The 20205-nt window shown below is 40.8% G+C and overlaps 1 protein-coding gene across 1 annotated transcript; it reads right to left on the bottom strand.

The window, feature by feature from the left end:
• Window positions 1-6195: 6195 nt before the first annotated feature.
• On the bottom strand, window positions 6196-13329 carry il10ra (interleukin 10 receptor, alpha). The gene is made up of 7 exons (XM_061781292.1): window positions 13090-13329; window positions 12291-12411; window positions 11982-12151; window positions 10615-10772; window positions 10336-10498; window positions 9723-9841; window positions 6196-7949 (listed from the first exon to the last, which is right to left on the bottom strand). The coding sequence occupies exons 1-7, from the start codon at window positions 13202-13204 to the stop codon at window positions 7197-7199; spliced, it is 1599 nt and encodes a 532-aa protein (XP_061637276.1). The 5' UTR covers window positions 13205-13329; the 3' UTR covers window positions 6196-7196.
• Between the last annotated feature and the right edge of the window lie 6876 nt (window positions 13330-20205).

Here is a 20205-nt window from a genome sequence, read left to right as displayed (position 1 = left end):
CTCCTGATTATAAATCGCAGCACTCGCCAAACCATGAAAAAAAAGTGTGACTTATAGTCTTATTTTAAGTTAATGTAGGGCTTGGCCAAATCCTGAATTTACAATAATTAAAACTCATTCACTGCCAGGCCTCCATGTTAACATGGATATTTGAATTCAACAGTCGTCAATGGCATGAGTGAGTGAGTTTAACTCATGCGTATAGAATGATAAAATTACCCACTTTAGCAAACTTTTGCCAAATGCCTTTTTTATATGTGCCACATCCCTAGATACTTTTTATGTTCTCACAGCCCTGACAAAAGTAATTTATTTAAAGATTGACAAAGCAAATTTATGGCAACACTGTAGCGTGTTGAGTTTCTGATCATGTGAGAGCTCAAATGAGTGACACAATTGTTGACACTTGATGTAGTATCAAAGTACTCGTTAACTTAGGGTGAATTGTAAATAAGGGCTGTCAGTGACGACAAGGACGGCACTTTTCACATTACTCTATGGTAGGGAGAAAGACAACAACAAGGCAAGATGGACCGGTTTTAAAGAATGCCTGCTATGGGGAACATGAACACGCAGATGTAAGTTGTAGGAAGAAAGTGCAGTAGGGAATATTCAGTTTGACCATTAAATATCCATCAGTCAGTTATTGGATGCTTTTCGAAAGTCCAGTGAGAAAAGTCAACAGCCACAAGGTCATCCGCTATGGGGAATAATGGTAAGACGTGCTTATGACTTGTCTTTTGTTGTAAGGTGTTTCGACTTAGTGTGACTCTGTGTCACTCTACAGTACTTAGATGTTCTGGGAGGTTTTACTGTCTTTTTGGATCTTTGAATAGTTATACGTGTAAAGTACATTTTGCACTTATGTCGTGAATGTGAATTATGACGACTTGAACTAGATAATGTCCATCAAAATTCGATCTTTACAAGGACAATAATGCTCAGTTTTGATTAACATTGTCAGAGAGGTAACATTATGTTGCATTAAAATATATCATATCCCATTGTACAATATATCCTATCTATCCCAATTCAATTGTAGTCTCTGCTCTGATAGACTCAGATAGACAAGTGTGTCATCCACAAGCAATATATCCGCAAATAGTTGCCAGGTGCGTTTATTTACAGAACTGCAGATAGGGGTTGGCGACTATTGTGGTTTGCGTCGGTTAGGAGGTCAGGCTGTATTTTATTTATTTATTTATTTTTTTAGATACACAAATTCTTGGAATAATGTTAAACAATGTAAGCGTTGTATTACAATTTATCTCTGTTAAAAGTGGCGTTTAAAATTGACTTGCAGAGAACTGGCAAGAACTGAGGCAGACTAGATAGACACATCTCTCTGCAATAAACACACATTGTGGTGTGACCGCGTCAAAATCTACTAGAATGCTAACTGTCGTTAAAAACACTGTATCTGCGTAGCACATCTTTAATTCTGATTTGGGAACTTGTTTACAACATGTGGTAAAATGCCACACTTAAATTGATCTGATTTCAGTCAACGCCCTCTATCGCTTTTCACTATTGGTGCCCCTGCTACATGGCGGATTTTCAAAGACTCGTTTTTCGTGGGTCTTTACAGTATAAAGCCAAGTCTGAATTTAGAGTTGAGTGCCTTCAGTGTACCACTACAATGTGCCATAGCATTCAAGGCAACACTGAGGTCTACTGGAAGAGATGCAGCATAATTAAGAGCAAGACGTGCCAAAGAAGGTCCCCAACTATCCATTCATCCATTTTCTACCGCTTATCCGAGGTCGGGTCGCGGGGGCAGTAGCTTTAGCAGGGACGCCCAGACTTCCCTCTCCCCAGCCACTTCATCCAGCTCTTCCGGGGGGATCCCGAGGCGTTCCCAGGCCAGCCGAAGGACGTAGTCTCTCCAGCACGTCCTGGGTCGTCCCCGGGATGTCCTCCCGGTGGGATGTGCCCGGAACACCTCACCAGGGAGGCGTGCGGGAGGCATCCGAGTCAGATGCCCCAGCCACCTCATCTGGCTCCTCTCGATGTGGAGGAGCAGTGGCTCTACTCTGAGATCCTCCCGGATGACCGAGCTTCTTACCCTATCTCTAATGGAGAGCCCGGACACCCTGCGGAGGAAACTCATTTCGGCCGCTTGTATCCTGGATCTTGTTCTTTGGGTCACGACCCACGTGAACATAGGTGAGGGTAGGAACGTAGATCGACCGGTAAATCGAGAGCTTCGTCTTTCGGCTTTGCTCCTTCTTTACCACAACGGATCGATACAAAGTCTGCATCACTGCAGACGCTGCAAGTCGATCTCCCATTCCATTCTTCCCTCACTCGTGAACAAGACCCCAAGATACTTGAACTCCTCCACTTGGGGCAGGATCTCATCCTCGAGAGGACTGGTACCAGAGCCCAAGCTGTGCGTGGAGGCGAGTCCGACGATATCTAGTCGGAACTTCTCGACCTCACACACCAGCTCGGGCTCCTTCCCTGCCAGAGAGGTGACATTCCATATCCCTAGAGCCAGCTTCTGTAGCCGGGGATCGGACTCCCAAGGTCCCCGCCTTCGGCCACCGCCCAGCTCGCACTGCACCTGACCCCTATGGTCCCCCCACAGGTGGTGAGCCCATGGGAAGGGGGACCTACGTTAATCTTTCGGGCTGTGCCCGGCCGGGCCCCATGGGTGCAGGCCCGGCCACCAGGCGCTCGCCTTCGAGCCCCACCTCCAGGCCTGGCTCCAGAGGGGGGCCCCAGTGACCCGCGTCTGGGCAAGGGAAACCTGAGTCCATTTTTTTGTCGTCATCATGAGGGGTCTTTGAGCCATGCTTTGTCTGGTCCCTCACCTAGGACCTCTTTGCCATGGGTGACCCTGCCAGGGGCATAAAGCGACGACTCAAGGGGGTCCCCAACTAAGCTTCAGTAATAGTCATTGTTCCGACAGAGCGGGGAAAATATATGCCTGTGAGCAGTGGCAGTTTCTGGTATGAGCAATATGTGTGGCCGTACAGGGCAGCATTTCTCTCCCTTACCCCTCCCCCCCAAAAAAGTTACGTGAATTTGTTGTGCATTGACATCATAAAATGTAAATCTTCGGCATCTGTATGGGAAATTTGCACCCCCTTGTGGAGACATGAGTGTTTTTCAAGAATTTTGCTAATAAAGTGAGAGGTTATCGATGTCAAGGTTGTACACACACAGGGCGCAATTCAAGCTTGGACTGCCACTGCCTGTGAGTGTTGTATGCTCTACTCTAATGTTAGCCAATTACCACATTTCGCAGCACTATATATGTTAACTTTAAGCTAGTGCACTTTTGTTCAATGAATTTATATGTATTGATAGAAAATTTTGTTGTTTGATTTTTCATTCTCTTGTTTTATGGGTCAGTTTTACAGTTTACCTCCACAAGAAGGGTTTTAATAACCTTAAACATGTTTAAAGCATGTTGGAAGAGATTTTCACCTGTCGTGGAAGGGTCTGGAATGTACAATATTCTCCTGTGATCAGTGGTGGTTTCTGATATGGGCACCCGCATTCGGCATTCTGTGGGGTCGTCACTCGCACACCATTTGACAATTAGGCAAGGGGGCGCAATCAATGGCTGTCGCACAGGGCGGCAATCAGTCCAGGACCACCTCTGCCTGTGATAAATGGTTGTTCATTCTATAATTACATGCCTCGACAGGTACTGTTTTTGTTAGTAACGAAGCTCAAATTTCTGTCTTTATGTAGGAAGAGAGCATCTATGTACTGTGATATTTACGGTACCTCTTCTCATCTATTTGAGAGAAGTGTTTGTTTGTCTATGGGAAAGCTTTTGAGAAGCCTTACAGTTAAGAATATGATACTCTGAACTCATTCTTAAGTGCACGCGTCATTTATCATGGATTCATCTCTGTGGGTTTGTGTTGTCAGGCAGTAAGGTAAATCCCACAGCGGTGGGGGTGGCTGTGGGGTTTGGCGTCCTGGCCATCCTTTTCACCATCGCCATTCTGCAGTTCTGCTACAAGTACAAGTGCAAAACGTGCAAAAACTGCTGCAAGAAAAATGGTGAGCAAGCAGGAAAACCTTTTCCTCTGAGGTTTTTTTTCTTTCTTTTCTCTAATTAAAATTATTTTGTCTTTTGTCTCTGTAGAACGGTCATATACAGACAGAGTGCTCATGTGAGTAGTTAAATATTATATATTGTACATAAATGAAAATGTATATTTTAAAGTTAATGTGTGCATGTAGAAGCCCATAATGTAATAACAGCCCGTAACGTAATAATTTTTGGCCAATAACGTAATAACTTATTACGTTATTAATTTTTTTTTTTTTAAATCTTAGCAAATGAAATAACTGAGCCGGTAATGTATTAACATACTAATATCACTTTATTTAACTTTTTATTTTGGGTTATAACGGTGAAAATGTGGACACTCTCGATCTCTGTCTGTCTCTTTCGCGATCCCTCTCGCCATGTATTTGTCTATTTGACTTGATGGTTTAGCATAATCTCTAGTCGTGTCTGCTGCTACTCCTTAGCCTTTCAAACTACCTCCAAATGTAGTGGATGTCACAGGTTCAGGACTTTTATTATGTTATTGTCCAGTTATTACGTTATGGGCCTATTACATTTTACAAAGAGCTAATTTATTATGTTATGGGCCGTAATTATGTTATGGGCTGTTATTAGGTTATTTGCTTCTACAATGAGTAAACTGAGTTTGTTAAATTTTTTCTCCACAGAAAGGTCGGCTTAAAAAAGTCTCCCCCTCCTTTCACCATCAGTGGCTTCAAAAAATGACCTGTCATCTCGTTTTCATTAACAAGAAATAAATTAGTTTTTTATGTGTGTGTGTGTGTGTGTGTGTTTATATATATATATATATATATATATATATAAATATATATGGCGGCACCGTGGGCGACTGGTTAGAGCGTCGGCCTCACAGTTCTGAGGACCCGGGTTCAATCCCTGGCCCCGCCTGTGTGGAGTTTGCATGTTCTCCCTGTGCCTGCGTGGGTTTTCTCCGGGCACTCCGGTTTCCTCCCACATCCCAAAAACGTGCATTAATTGGAGACTCTAAATTGCCCGTAGGCATGACTGTGAGTGCGAATGGTTGTTTGTTTCTATGTGCCCTGCGATTGGCTGGCAACCAGTTCAGGGTGTACCCCGCCTCCTGCCCGATGATAGCTGGGATAGGCTCCAGCACGCCCGCGACCCTAGTGAGGAGAAGCGGCTCAGAAAATGGATGGATGGATTTGCCTGGACTCTATGTGATGTCACAAGTTAGACTATCAGTGATGTCGCTGTGAACTGCAAATATAAGTGTATTGTATATACACTCCCTTACTGTATTGAAAATATGACAAATAAAATAAAATGTAACAACCACGTTGGTGATAATCTAATGTGTTCTAGAAAAGTTACTCACCTCCAAATTTCACACATCTGCTCTCTTTTTGATATTAATGACTTAATGACTCATTGCTTTTCTCGTAACATGACTCAGAAACATTTTTCTGATGTCTCGGCTGATGAAAATAACAACACCTATAAAGGTCAGTGCTTTCTGTCTTCAACCAAAACATCATTGCAAAAAAATATAAAAATTCATTTGTAACTGAAATTTTGTTTTAATTTTTTATTTTTTATTATTATTTTTATTGTATTTACAAATAATATTTGAGCTACGAGTGTTCTGAGTTAATGTGGTCATAGAACAAATTGAACTCAGATCTCAAGACACCACTGTATAGGTATATACGTATTTGGTTATATTCCCATTAGTGTACTTAAATATCTACCAGTAAATGTATTTTATTACTGCAGAAATAAGGTTGCATATTGTTACTTTTCAACAACATACAGTATCTCCAAATTAACTAACCCTTTATTTTATGTTTTATTCCCAAAACAGCGAAGTATATATTGTTTATTTGTGTTGTATTTCATTGGAAAACAATGTTGTTAATTTTAAAAAAAGCGTTAATTGTGGAGAAACATGCTTTTTATAGGACAGCTATAAATGATTAAGTAGCATGAATAATAAAAAAAAAAAAGTGTTTTCTGCGCTACATAGGATAGGATGTCTTTTAAAACCCAAACTGTTTCTTGAAAGAGGAAATGATTTTCTCTCAGTTCATCAGCTGAAACTTGTTTCTCTCTAGTGGAGTATTTGCATGGGAGGCAGCAAGTTGTGGTCCTGTTTGTGTTATATCAGTAAATACAATACATCTAGTTGTTTTTTTTATTTCACACAGTCTGTATTTAACACTCTAATAAATATTTCAAACAGAGAAAGACGACACATACAGTATAATGACAATCTTACAGAATTAAACCTTACATACTATTCATTTTCCATGCGCATATTGTATGTTATGTATGGTCAGTTTTGACCTGGGCCTATAATGTCCATATCATAATTGTCGATATCAAATTATGCACTAAAATGTGTAAATAGCCTGCGTGACAATAATAAATTGATGATTAATCCTTAATCAGTGTTTCAGAGGCAAGGGAAAATGTATTTTTTACACCACTCATTTTGGAATAAAAAACATCTATCAAACAATGTCTGATAAGACAATGTAGCCCAAGATGTTAAAATATCATTATTATGCTGTTTTACACTTTCAAGATTCCCCCATGACATTTTGAAGACCAACAGGTCAATGATTCTGTTACCACTCCCATAACAAAACACACATTTATGGCGAGATTCCTATCCCTATATACAGTATATACTGTATGTGTGTGTGTGTATATATATATATATATATATATATATATATATATATATATATATATAGCTGTCAAATGTCAAAACAGGCTAAATTTGATCTGATCAGTATGTAAGGGTTAAGTATAATAAATATGAAAAATGCCGCTGCCTCATGACATAATCAAAATCCAATCTCAAGACACTTTTGACAGTTTCTGCCTGTAGGAGTTTAGGAAAGGCCACGAAACAAACAATGTCACACTGTCCGTGTAAATACCCTCAACGGTTTCACTTCTGGCCCACTTCCTTTTCAGCAGATGTGACATTCTGTCTGAAAGCTCCTTTACTTGTACATTTCCCTCCTAAAAGCATGTATTTGCCGTATTTCCTACCCGCAATTTTTTTCTTCACTCCTCCAAACTAACTCAGATAGGCAGAAAGGAATGGAGTAGTATTCTAAAGCAGCAGTTATTTTTTTGTCAGCATATTTTGAAAGGTGTCCCTAGTGAGTCAGTTGTTATCCAGCTGTACGTCACGAAGCGAGATGGCCAAAGTGTTCATGTTGAGGTCCATCTCTTGTGTCAGAGCTGTTAGCAGAGGGAACGCGTCTGTTGTTTCTATCCGTGTCTTTCTTGTATCATTTGAAAAGCCTTTGCTCAGCGCGCTTCTGTGCTGTTGGATCGTTTCAGCCTCGTAGACGATGCGTTTGAGGCACCAGGAGCACTTAGCTGCACCTGAGCAGATACAGGACTGAGGACCTGCCCGGTAGCCCGAGACCACTTTGGCCAAGACTGGACATGGATGGATCTGCTTAGACGCCTCGTGGTGGTGACTCTGCAGGGCGGGGTTCTGCCTGCGATAACTGTCAAATTCTTTGAGGCATCTGCTCTCCTGTCCAATCGTGTTCATGGTAGAGGATTCCAATCGGCACCCGAGTCCCACCCCGCTATCCTCCCTCCTTTTCTGAACTGCGTCAGGCTGCTGGGGATACACTGTCCCTCCCATACTCCAACAACCACTGTCCTCTTGTCTCCTTGGAGAACTTCTTGTATGTTGTTCCGTAGCATTGCATTCCACGCTAACGCCGCTGTCCAGGCTTGTCCTCCTGTCGTGTTCCTCCGAAAGTGCGGCCTTGTTTTGAGAGAATTCTGCGCAGTTTTTCACTTTAGCGCCACGGCCAGACAAGAACCAACCTTTGTCTGTGACCACTTCCATAGGCCCTTCTTCGACAGTGAGCGGGTGCCAGCCATGCACAGGGGATTTCTAGTAAGAGAGGAGAGAGAATTAGCCTGGTAGCCTCGGTTTGTATTCAAATTGTGTCCTTTGTGATAGTTTACTAGTTCCGTTTCATAATTGTGACCAGTACAACATGTCAGTTAGGGTAACCAGACATCTGTATTTGAGACATGACATATAACCTCTGATGGAAATTAGGAGGGAATTTAATTGAAGTCAAGGAGCCTCTTTAGAAAATTAATTATTGTAGCCTTTATACCACCTTTCCTTAAAGTCCCTGTAAAGTCAAAATAAATGTTTTCAAAATTTGACACACAACAAGGGAGTGAGTTGTCAACAACCCTGACAAATTTTGCCAAATATATAAATGAGGCTTCAAAATCGTGAAGAATCAAGCCATTCTGTCTGCTCTCACACGTTGTGGGCGTGCCCGCTGAATGCGCTGAAACCCCATCCCGCTCAAATGTCAGCTGTCAATCAAATACCTTTATTACGACGTGTAAAAATGTTTGCTATTTTGTCAAGCATCGTTCTTATGCCTACACATAACTACATGTTTTAGCCGTGAAAATATATCCGCTTAAAGCCGCCGATGGTTGGAATATATCCCAACAGGTTGTTGCAGGGCTTTTCCACGTTGTGAGAACGAGTCACTCTATAGTGGCCATGCCAGTGTGAAGACCCAGTCCACATGCTGGCTGTCAAGTCAGCCCCCCCCCCCCCCCTTCTTTTCCCTTCCTGTCATTTCCACCTGTCTCACCGCAATGTGCAGCACTCATGGCCGACAATGTGGCCCTCTAAAGCGGCCACGCTAGCAGACTATAAAAAGGGAAGATGCATTTTCGGAGTGTAGCCATAGCTAGCTTGCTAACTGCACCTCGCAATTGCTGCTCACTGAGCTGCATGGGAGTGAACACTCCATAAAAATTACTGTATGTAATAAGGGAGGGGGATTCATGCCTGAGCCCAAAAAGCTTGCTCCCAAAAAATTAGGAAAACTGCAATGGTGAAAAACAGTCTCACGCAATTGAGTACTACAAACAGCAGTTCTGAGTCTCTGCATGTTTTCAGCAATTATTTTCAAACATGTTTTATATATTTACGAAACAAATCTCAGAATTCACTTTACAGGGTCTTTACCCTTGGTGGAAAACGTCATCGAGGCAAGGCGAGATGTAAAGGTGCTTCTTTTCCCAAATGGGAAAAGACCGCATTATTTCAATTAAATTTGACTCCACTTTTCCTAACAGACATCATACTGCTGACATCTCTAGCTTGAAACTGCAGTAAACACGTTGACCCCGATCCGTAAAGTCGGTGGCTTTGAATATTTCTGCCTTAAAGCATTGTAGGAAAAGTGTCATCTCGATCGAAAACCACCAGCTTCTGGTGTTCCAAAAAAATTCAGTCTGTAATGTTTAAACGTTTCACTTAAGTGCAGGGAGTGAAACAGTACTTTGACTTTTACCAGAGTACTTTTGCCACCTCTGCATTTCTGACACTGCCTGTGCAAATCATTGGAAGGTCTCTCATGTCAATAAATATAACGGAACCACTAAGTCAAAGTGTGAGTCTTTACTGTTTTACAATCTGATCTGGAGCTCTATGCCATCTCACTACATTGTTACTTCTGTCAAATTAGTTATGTGACCACAATGGGGTTTTTTTTGGTCTAATTGTTCACATTATCTTGTCAAATGTATGTACATTTTTTAGACTCTCTCGCCCCTTACCCATTTTTCAAAGGCCTAAATATGATCACCTGACATCAGTGCATTAACTGTGTTTGTGTTTGCATACCAATGCAGCAGGCGTTTTCGCTGGACGTTTCAGGTGGCAAAGGAGGCCGATTGCCAAAATGGCGGCGACAGCCAACACGCCCAGAGTCGTCAGGGATGACACCGAAATTATGAACCATTCTGGAAGGAAATACAAATAGTTGTCTTTCAATGTTTCCTTGACTGACATGTTTTAAAATATGCTTTGGTTTTATTGTAAAAGAAGCAATAACTCCATTATCCAGTTAGCATAGCTAAAGGTGGGAAGATAAATTCCTCGAGGAATGAATGAAGACTGAGCCAATACATAACCTTACCTTTACCTTTTTTGTTTTTAACATTGTGTTGAGTAAATCATTTTGATCACATTTTTTATTTTTATGGAGGTAAATCGTGTACATGGGTAAGTTTTGATGCTAGCAATATCTGATGGGTTTATGGACTAGCAAGATAACTATCCAAAAGGTTAACATGTAGAGAGATGGGATATGCAGTTCATTTACATTTCATTTAGTTTTATTATAAAGACTTAAACTTCTCTTTATCCTTGTAAAAATGTTACCTGTAACATTGTCTATACAGTATAATAACAGTTTTATGGTGGTGAGAGTGATTCACTTTATTCTTTTGCCCACCTTGCTCTGGAAGTAGTAGGCACCGTTCTGGGGACAAATTGCTCCTGGACAAAGCACCGTTTCCCTCCACCATGATTTTGACGCAGTACTCGACCCCCCACCGGAGAGAAGTGAAGGTTATAGACCCCTGATCCACATGCTCTGTCAGGTACGCTGTTGTCTCCTGTAAGATTACAATGACAATATATTATAATTTATATTGTCAATTCATCACTTGATCAGGCATTTTTTATTATTTTTTTTTATTTTTATTTTTTAGATTTTTCCCTCAAAACCTACTTTCATATCCACGTTGTCATTTCTGCTTTTTTCCTCTAGGTGGATGACGTATGTGACCCCAAAGGGAAAGAGCTTTCTGAGGATGGGTTTTTGATGAACATGAACCGTGATCTTGCTGGAGGTAGCGTATAACGTGAAGGAAGGAGGCTGCAGGTTGCCTGTTAGGTAAGAGAATTTGGGCCTTAAGTAAGCATGCACAAGAACTGAACAGCCAAAAACGTTAGTGCAGTAAACAAATGTCATAACAAAACATAACTTTTATTATCACTGAAACTGTAAAAAAAAGTAATGCAACAAAATTACACTTGAATGATCAAGAAAAATGACCCGAAAAAAATCTTGATTCAGGTTACACTGAAATGTAATCAAAACTTCCTTGGGCCATGACCTAACCCTCCAAAAATGTTGTTAAAACCAATTAAGTACATTTTGTCTTATCCAATGAGCAAACCTCAGAAAGCTTATCAGAGGTAACAACTTAAAATGTAACATAATTGACAAGGGAGCCATTTTGGGTCCTGACACTAATGTTATTACATCATTTCATAACGGAATGTAGCTTAATGCAATTTAACTTAGCATAATTTAGCTAACTAAGATGAAAACTGGCCAGCGAACTGTTTTGGATGAGGTAACATAAGTTAGTAACGCAACATAAGTAAACATAACAGAGTAACATAATTAAAAATAATGACCACAGAACTGTTTTGGATAACATAAGGTAAGGTAATATATGAAAACATAACATAGCACAACACAACATAACATAAACTAGAAAATCTTGGTGGAATATTAAAGTAACATAATAACATAAGTTAGCGTAACTTAAAAGCGCAGCATAACTGTCCCCAAAAAAGTGACCAGGAAACAGATTTGGATAACGTAACAAAATGTAATGTAACGTTACAAAACATGACATAACACGGCACAAAACAACACAATATAACAAAGTTGAAATTCTTGTCAGAATATTAAAGTAACATTCTAAAATATGTTAGCATAACTCAATATCGCTTTGCAAATTTTGGTAGGTAACAATTACTGTTACAAAATAAAGACACTTCACATCGAGCAACATAACAAAGCACCAGGGCACTGTTTCGGAAAACGTAACATAACATAAGACAACATGACATAGCAGAGCATAACACAACACAACATTACAATCTTGATTTTTTTTGGGGGGGCAGAATATGAATTAGCATAACATAATTTGACATTATTCAATGTAATTTAAGTATAACCCGACAATACATTTCAATAGGGAGCCGTTGTGGTTTCTGACACTAAGTTCGGGAAATACTACCACAACACAGCATAACATAACATACAGTACATACAACACCATAATATCTAGTGTTGCTTACTTGCATTTGGGAGGAATTTCTTCACCATCCATGCTGATGTCTGGTTTTTGTGTACTGTCTGAACCCTGACCTTATAGCCAGTGACGTAGTCATGTATGAGTTCACTTAGGTCGCAGTAGGTCTTTGTGATCCCTGTGCAGCTGAGCACCATGGCCCATTCACCAGCAAGCCTGATAACACAAATCACACCTGTCAATAACTGGACGGGCCTCATTGTATAAGATCATACACTTCAATATTTACAACGTTCCCTGAGCTTGGTGAATGAGGTGTTAATTCACTTCATTATTATTATAGTTGATAACATACTTTGCCATTTGCACATTGTACTGGATGTCAGACGTTGCGTTTTGGGTTTGCTTCCAAAGGACAACCACCTCACCATCCTGAACATCCACAGATAGTTTGTTAACCTGAGGGACACCCACTCCTGTATTACAGACAAAAAACAGAACTCAACATTTGATATTGTAAATATAAAAACATAAGAGAGAAAGAATAACATCACAGGGAAAGTCTACTGAGTGAAATGTCTTGCATATCATTCAGTGGCTCTATGATCCTAAGGACAGTGAGTTTGTGAGTTTCCATTATAACTGTATACAGTTTCTCATGCGCACTAGAATGTTCACTCGTTGAACAAAGCCTTTTTTGGGTGCGCATGAAAAAAACTTTATGATGCCACAAGAACATTTTTAAGTTTTAGTTTTTACTTTTCCCCCCCATGACCCTTTCGGGGTTCTGTACATGTTTTTTGTTACACTGTGGAAACTATTTAAACATGAATATCTCAATCGGGATATCATACAACTGTTTATAATAAAATGACATTTTACACAAAATAGATTTACATTGACCATAACCATGCTACAGTGATGGACAAAAAATCATTGTCAGGACAGGATAGCATTGCATCCAGAAAGTAAAAACACTGGTGTTGTGTGTAGCAAAAAAATTTTTTTTATTACATATGCTGGAACATTTTTTCATTATGCTGACACTCAACTAAAAACAAAAACAAAACAGCCACTGAAATAAAATGGTGTACATATCTGAAAGTCCAACATTAGACAATTGAAGATAACATAATCAACAAAAGTGTTGTTACCTGAGACACAGTTGACGATGGAAATAAGCATAAGAGCGATGACAAGTGTCTTGTTTATCATAGCTATTCCTGGTACTTGCACAGATGTCCTCATTGAGTGACAAAGTGGCATCATCCAACAGCTTTTGAATTAGTCCCTTACTTAGTGCGCCACCGAGAACAATAGATCCAAAGAGACATTTCTCAGACTCAGCTGATCTGCTGTGTTGGTGTTCGTCCGAGAGACGTAAGAAGATGAAGAAGAGAATTTAGCTGACTTTTCAAAGAACTCTCCAAAAATCATCCCCACCGCTGCTCCGCAACGTCACATGACACATTTCCTGTTGTGATGTTCTCTCACAGGTCTCAACAAGACTACCTTCCTCTTTTGCTTTTGCCTCTCATTTTATTGGCTCTTCAGCAACGTGCATGACGTAAAGCACTTCTCCAAAGGGCTTTCGCAGAAAAGTTTGCCTGAGACAAGACATTGAACAATTTTCGGACTTCCCCAGTTCATCTCATTTTGAATGAAGAGTTTCAGGACTGGCCGTGATGTACCGCATGTCCACAAGTATTTCGACAGTTTCAGAGATTTTATAATTTTGGCTCTACACACCAATACAGTGGATTTAAAATAGAACAATGACCATGAAATTTAAGCTTTAAATAAAATAAAAGTAAATAAATACAAATATTCCGAGATATACAGTATTTATACCTTTTTAGATAAGCAAGATAAATATTATATAGTTAATGATGTGAAAAAGTGTTTCGTTCATCTGTGTTGTCTGACTTTGTGATGTACTTCCAGTCTGGGGTGCAAACTTTACCAAATGGACCTTTTCAGATTCCGGTTTTTGCTTTGGAACTTTCATTTCCTTTCCTACCTGAGCAAGATGACCCAGAAGTTAAATTTATAAAAATGCTTAGGAAACGTGCCATGATGCAACCTTTAACCCACCTTTACCATCGATTACTACTGACCAACGTTTATGAAAGGAAAAGAGATATTTGTTACTCAAAATCTTTTACGGCAGCAATATTTAAGGAAACAGGCCACCAAAGAAAGTTAAAACACTCTTTGCAAAGATGCGGCAGAGTACTTACAGTATGTCAAGAAAACTGAAATCCAATTATTTTTAAACAGTGCTGTCTGTCGTTGTCTCCTCCTGGCCAAAGAGGAAAAGAACCATCCGGACTGTTATGGACGCAAAGTTCAAAAGCCAGCATCTTTGATGGTATGGGGCTGTGTTAGTGCCAATGCCATGGGTAACTTACACATCTGTGAAGGCACCATGAAAGCTGAAAGGTACATACAGGTTTTGGAGAAACATATGCTGCCATCCAAGCAATGTCTTTTTCATGGACGACAATGCCAAACCACATTTTGCACATGTTACAACAGCGTGGCTTCGTAGTAAAAGAGTGCTGGTACTAGACTGGCCTGCCCGCAGTCCAGACCAGTCTCCCATTGAAAATGTATGGCGCATTATGAAGCGTAAAATATGACAACGGAGACTCTGGACTGTTGAACAGCTGAAGCTGTACATCAAGCAAGAATGGGAAATAATTCCACCTACAAAGCTTCAACAATTGGTGTTCTCAGTTCCCAAACGTTTATTGAATGTTGTTAAAAGGAAAGGTGATGTAACACAGTGTTAAACATGACCCTGTCCCAGCTTTTTTGGAACGTGTTGCAGCCATAAAATTCCAAGTTAATGATTATTTGCTAAAAGCAATAAAGTTGATCAGTTTGAACATTAAATATCTTGTCTTTGTAGTGTATTCAATTAAATATAGGTTGAACATGATTTGCAAATCATTGTATTCTGTTTTTATTTAGGCGGACCGGTGACCGACTGGTTAGAGCGTCTGCCACACAGTTCTGGGAACCGGGGTTCAATCCCCGGCCCCACCTGTGTGGAGTTTGCATGTTCTCCCCATGCCTGCGTGGGTTTTCTCCGGGCACTCCGGTTTCCTCCCACATCCCAAAAACATGCATGGTAGGTTAATTGAAGATTCTAAATTGCCCGTAGGTGTGAATGTGAGTGCGAATGGTTGTTTGTTTGTATGTGCCCTGCGATTGGCTGGCAACCAATTCAGTGTGTACCCCGCCTCCTGCCCAATGATAGCTGGAATAGGCTCCAGCACGCCCGCGACCCTTGTGAGGAGAAGCGGCTCAGAAAATGGATGGATGGATGTTTTTATTTATGTTTAACAGAACGTCCCAACTTCATTGGAATTGGGGTTGTACAAGAGATATGACCACATGGGTGCAGCATTCTTGCCTTGCCTAACAATACCTGTATCGACAATCGCAAGCCTACTTCCCTAAACCAAATGTCTGTCATAGTACCAAGACAGACCTGTGGGGGGCAACTTAATGCCACGGGGAATCCAGATCATCAGAAAAATACAAAGAATAAATAAAAGAAGCTAGGTTAAGTAGCTGAAAATTACACAGCGGTGTCAAACTATTCTCCTTGTAATTTTTGTTGTGATGAATGATTTGTGAAGCCTGTTCTACAAACACTCAACACATCCAGTTGCGAACTTCAGGATATTGCACTCAGCACTTTTTCTGATTCGTCAGTGCAACAGCTGGGCCACTTCACATTTCCAAGATGGACACACCTATGAAACCAGGCTTCGCGTCCTGTAAAAACATCCCAGAAAGTGAGGTTTGTATATTGATAAAGATTCAGAAAGTAAACAGTACTTTAGCTTGGGTGAAAGTGCGTCTGCATGCTACTGTAGATGCCATATTTTTTATGAAACCTCTTAAATTAAAGCTGTTATTCCAAATCCATTATGGAAAAAGAATAGCATAACTGAAAACTGGGTGGTGTTTATGTCTCTTTGAAGACAGTAATGATTCATATTTAACTACTACATGTGAATTTCACATGCACAATCTGTTTGGAATATATCTACTTCGGTGACCTCACAACCCTATCTACACACCATATATAAAGATCCTTTTTTTACTCAGTGATCATGTTTCTCATCAGTTTCCGCTGATTATTTAAGGAAATGCATCATGTATTGTACAAATGCACATAGATATATAGTTCCTGCCGGTAAATTAAGATCTTTTTTGACTTAAAACATCATTTAAACTTATTCTTAAAGTTCTAAAAAGGGTCATTATTGAATCATCTCATTAGTTTTTAGTAGGTTCAAATAGATTATAGAAGCTTTAATTGAACAGTGTTTTGTAAATTCTGAACATGCATGCTTAAGGGATACCTACAGTATTTCTTCACAAAAGGATCTTCACCACCATTTCATGTGTGGTCTCTTTTAAACAGCATTTGTCCATTTGGAAAGGGAATGGTTGCATTATTTTTTAGGCTACTCAGTTGTTTTCGCCGCTTGATTTACAAGAAAGTCATTTTACATTAAATGTTAGCAACCTCAGTTTCCCTTTCTGTTTCTCACCTCTCATGTTTTTTTTCTTTACTTGGTAACTTGACATTTTTGTTTCTTCCTGCATGCAAACACCACACGGAAAAGGAAACTGCTGAGAAGTGGAAGCAAACTGAGTCAACAAGTGCTTATGGTTCTATGTTAGGTTATTCATAAAATATTCCAGGTTGAGCGAATTGGAGAAATAATGCAACATGGCTGCGAGAAATAGGCAACAATGTAATCTGACATTGCGGTCCCTTGAGATACAAGTGACTCGACTTAACAAGTTTTTGGAGATACGAGCTGCCACTTGGCCTGATTTTTTTTTGCTATGATTTACGATCAAAACGTTAAGATACGAGCGCCAACATTCTCAAAAAAACTGTAATTTATAATAATCCAGTTCAAAATACTTCATAGATCACACATTAACAAAATATAGTATGCATAAGATGGGCTATTTAAAATCTAACATATGCACTCATTGTACTGAAAACACACTCTAAAATATCGCTGCTAAATATAATAAACAAATGGATAACTTTAAGAAAAACTGGTCACATTTCATTAAAATGATGAATCTTCAAGCTTGATTCTTGTCCGCCTGGGAAAGAATGTCATACAGCAATGTAATGTGTAATGTAAATGTAATGTAATGTGACCAAATCATATCTTCTCATTTTAGACTCCTGTGCACGCCATAGGGTCACTTGCCTGTACTTGAACTCCTAACCTTCTGGCCCTGAATCTGCGGCCTCTGGGGATGCTGGAGCTGTCTCCCCCAGCTACTCTTGGGTCGGGTTTTGTCCGTGTTGCCCTCCTTGGAGGGGCCGGTCCTGGGGCTGCTCTTGGTCCCTGGGTGCTGGGGAGGTGCCAGCTGGCCCTACTCCGGGGGCCTCCTCCTGGTCTCCGGATGTGGCGATGGGGGCCGTGCTGCTGCCTGTGTCCTTCTCTTCCCTATCTGCCGTGGTCGTTGCCCCTCTCTCTCTTGGGCTGTGTAGGGTCCCCGGGTGAATTTGTGGTCTATGGTAGGGTGTCGGCGCTTCCCGCCTTAGTCAGGTCCGCCTTCTGTGCCCTGTACTGGTCGGTGGGTGATGGTCGGTTTGGGGGGCGTATGGGGGGGATTAGCTGTGGGGTGGGGACTATCTGACCCCCTTTTCTCTTTGGTCTTCCAGCCAGTCGGGCCCGGCCAGACCCGCAGGAGTCTAGCCTCTCACTTCAAACACTCTGCACATTTGTGTTACTCACACTGTACATATTTCGCACATTTGGCACATTCACATCTCATTCAGGGTTCCTGGGGGGCTGGCACGAGGCATGATTGGGCGGCGCCAAGCCAGGTCCTGGCACATCTGTACTGGTTTCCGGTATGCCACCCCCATCACCACCACCCTTCTCTGACCTGCCGGTCCTCCAGTTTTAATGCATAATACACCCATCTGTGTCAGGCTGGGGAGGACACTCGCCCAGGTGCCCCGGCACTCCGGCCTGCTCTCTGGCCCGTCATGCTTTTCCCCCGTGGATTTTTAATGCACCACATACATTCACACATCCTTTGGTGAGCTGGTTGGCCTGGGTGGAGGTGACTGTTATGGGTCATCATTGCCCTGTGACCGTCTCGCCTCACACCAACCAGTCTCCCCAATTTTAATGCACTACACACCACCACACACGATCACGGTATGGGGATAATGGTTGCCAGTCAGGGACCTGGTAACCATAGTTATAGGGTGGGTGGTGGGTCTTCACATTCCTCTTGGCTTGACTCCTGGGGCCTGCCCCCCCCAGCCCCCGTTCGGTTGTTGGCCTTTCTCTCCCCTCTCCTGGCGCCCTCGCCCGTTGTTCCTCGCGGCTGGTGCTTAACATGGGCTCGCTTTTGACTGTGACCTTTTTTTTTCAGGTGGCAGCTGGCTGCTGCATTGGTCCCTGTTGGTTTTTGGGCCCCCCATGTTCTCCAGGGGTGGTCGGGTGCTTGGGTGGTACGGGTGGTGGCGGCGGTGAAACGCGCTTGGGAGGATTGGGCATTGGGGGTGGTGGTCCGATACCTTTCATCTTGTCCTATCGGTTAGTTTTTGCATGTCCTCACCGGGTGACCTCCCCCCCCCCATCCAAAAATAAGCACACGATTTGACTGTTGTAATATTACTTGTAGTCAATAAATACATAAATAAATAAGTAGACAGTATTTCAAACTCCCCTGTTGCACAACAAATCTGGTCCAGCACAAAAGGCATACAGATCCATGATTCCACAGGGCCATGTAGCTGAACAGGACACGTTGAGAAAAAAAAGAAAAACAAAATACGAGCGCCGTATGGTGGCAATGAACTCAACTCACTCCACAACAAACAGCAGTTTGACAGAATGACCAGTTCTTTCAAAAAGGCTTCAAGCTATTTATTGCCACTCCCAGTTGAAGTTTACTTCAAACTAAACATAAAATAATGCGAATTACACATTGTCTACTCAAAACAACCACGCACATTTTGTTTAGATAAGTCTGTTTACACTAATGCTAAAAATCAATGCAAAACACAAAAGACGGACGAACTAATTGCATTGGTGCTGAGGTGTTATAACCATTTAAGCAACCGATATTGGAACACAAACGGTGCACCAACATGTAGACAGACAATATGACAGTACTCATATTTTCTTTATCCGCTGCGAAGAATGACTAATATTACTAGGGCTTACTGAGGAGTTTTGACTGACTCCATGTACAATTGTATGTTTGTTATACTGTCCCCTGGTGGCCAAGATGCACACACCAGAAGGAGCAGCACAATGTCCATTGTTTTTTTTTTTTTTTTTTATATAAATTACAAGATCATAGCGTGCTATTTTTCATATTAAAAAGACATTACAATTTTTGTTGTTGTTGCTGGCATTTCTATTCATTTCAATAGGGAAAGATGATTTGAGATACGAGTGTTTGGAGTTACGAGTGTGGTCACAGATTGAATCAAACTCATATCTCAAGGGACCATATTGTATTTACAGATGAATCTGAATGAGTTTGAAGATACAATATTTGTATTTATTTCAGTAGTTCAATTAAAACATTGCAATTCACATTATACACATTCATTAAACACACACATTCTGAAAATACTTTTTATAAGGCCAATTCCAAGAAATTTCAACATGAAAAAATCATTTTCATTGTTTCCCATGTAATATGCTAATTTCATGTGCCCGGGAACTGTGGATTTTTGTCAGCTGTAAGTGAAAATCATGAAATTAAATTAGGAAATATTACACTGTGTGTAGTGCATTGTCATAATACACACATTTCACTTGTTGAATTCAACTCCTGAAATAAATACTAAAATAATATAGTTCTCCATGGTATTCTCCTTTACTGAGATGCACTTTTATGCAATACAGTACTGTATATTGTAAATAAAGTATCACAGTCATAATGGCAGGAAACAGTACTTTAATGTGTAGTCTGTAAAGGTTAACTATGGCAGAGAATCTATTCAGAATATATTGAAGGTTTATACAGATACTTTTTTCAATGAGTAAAGTATTGTTTTTAATTATTTTTTCGCACATTGTAGCAGCCATGCTATTGGGGGAGAAGCTGTTCATCAGTCTGGTAGTGCGTGAACTGTAGCATCAAAAATCAACATTTTTCTATAATGTAAGAATAATTCAGTTCAAGGCATCTAGTGTACTTTTCATTATAAAACATGTTTTAAACAACCCCCCCCCCCCCAA

This window comes from Phyllopteryx taeniolatus, chromosome 8 (genome assembly GCF_024500385.1).
Source record: "Phyllopteryx taeniolatus isolate TA_2022b chromosome 8, UOR_Ptae_1.2, whole genome shotgun sequence".
NCBI classification, from domain to species: Eukaryota; Metazoa; Chordata; class Actinopteri; order Syngnathiformes; family Syngnathidae; genus Phyllopteryx; species Phyllopteryx taeniolatus.
The sequence above is the reverse complement of the archived record's forward strand: the minus strand, read 5'-3'. Positions and strand labels throughout refer to the sequence as shown.

Coding starts and splice junctions, on each gene's coding strand:
- il10ra (XM_061781292.1), bottom strand. CDS start 13,204: ATGATGCCACTTTGTCACTCAATGAGGACATCTGTGCAAGTACCAGGA. Junction 10,773..11,981: donor GAAATTCCTCCCAAATGCAA/GTAAGCAACACT, acceptor CTTACCTAACAG/GCAACCTGCAGCCTCCTTCC. Junction 7,950..9,722: donor CGAAAACGCCTGCTGCATTG/GTATGCAAACAC, acceptor CTCTCTTACTAG/AAATCCCCTGTGCATGGCTG.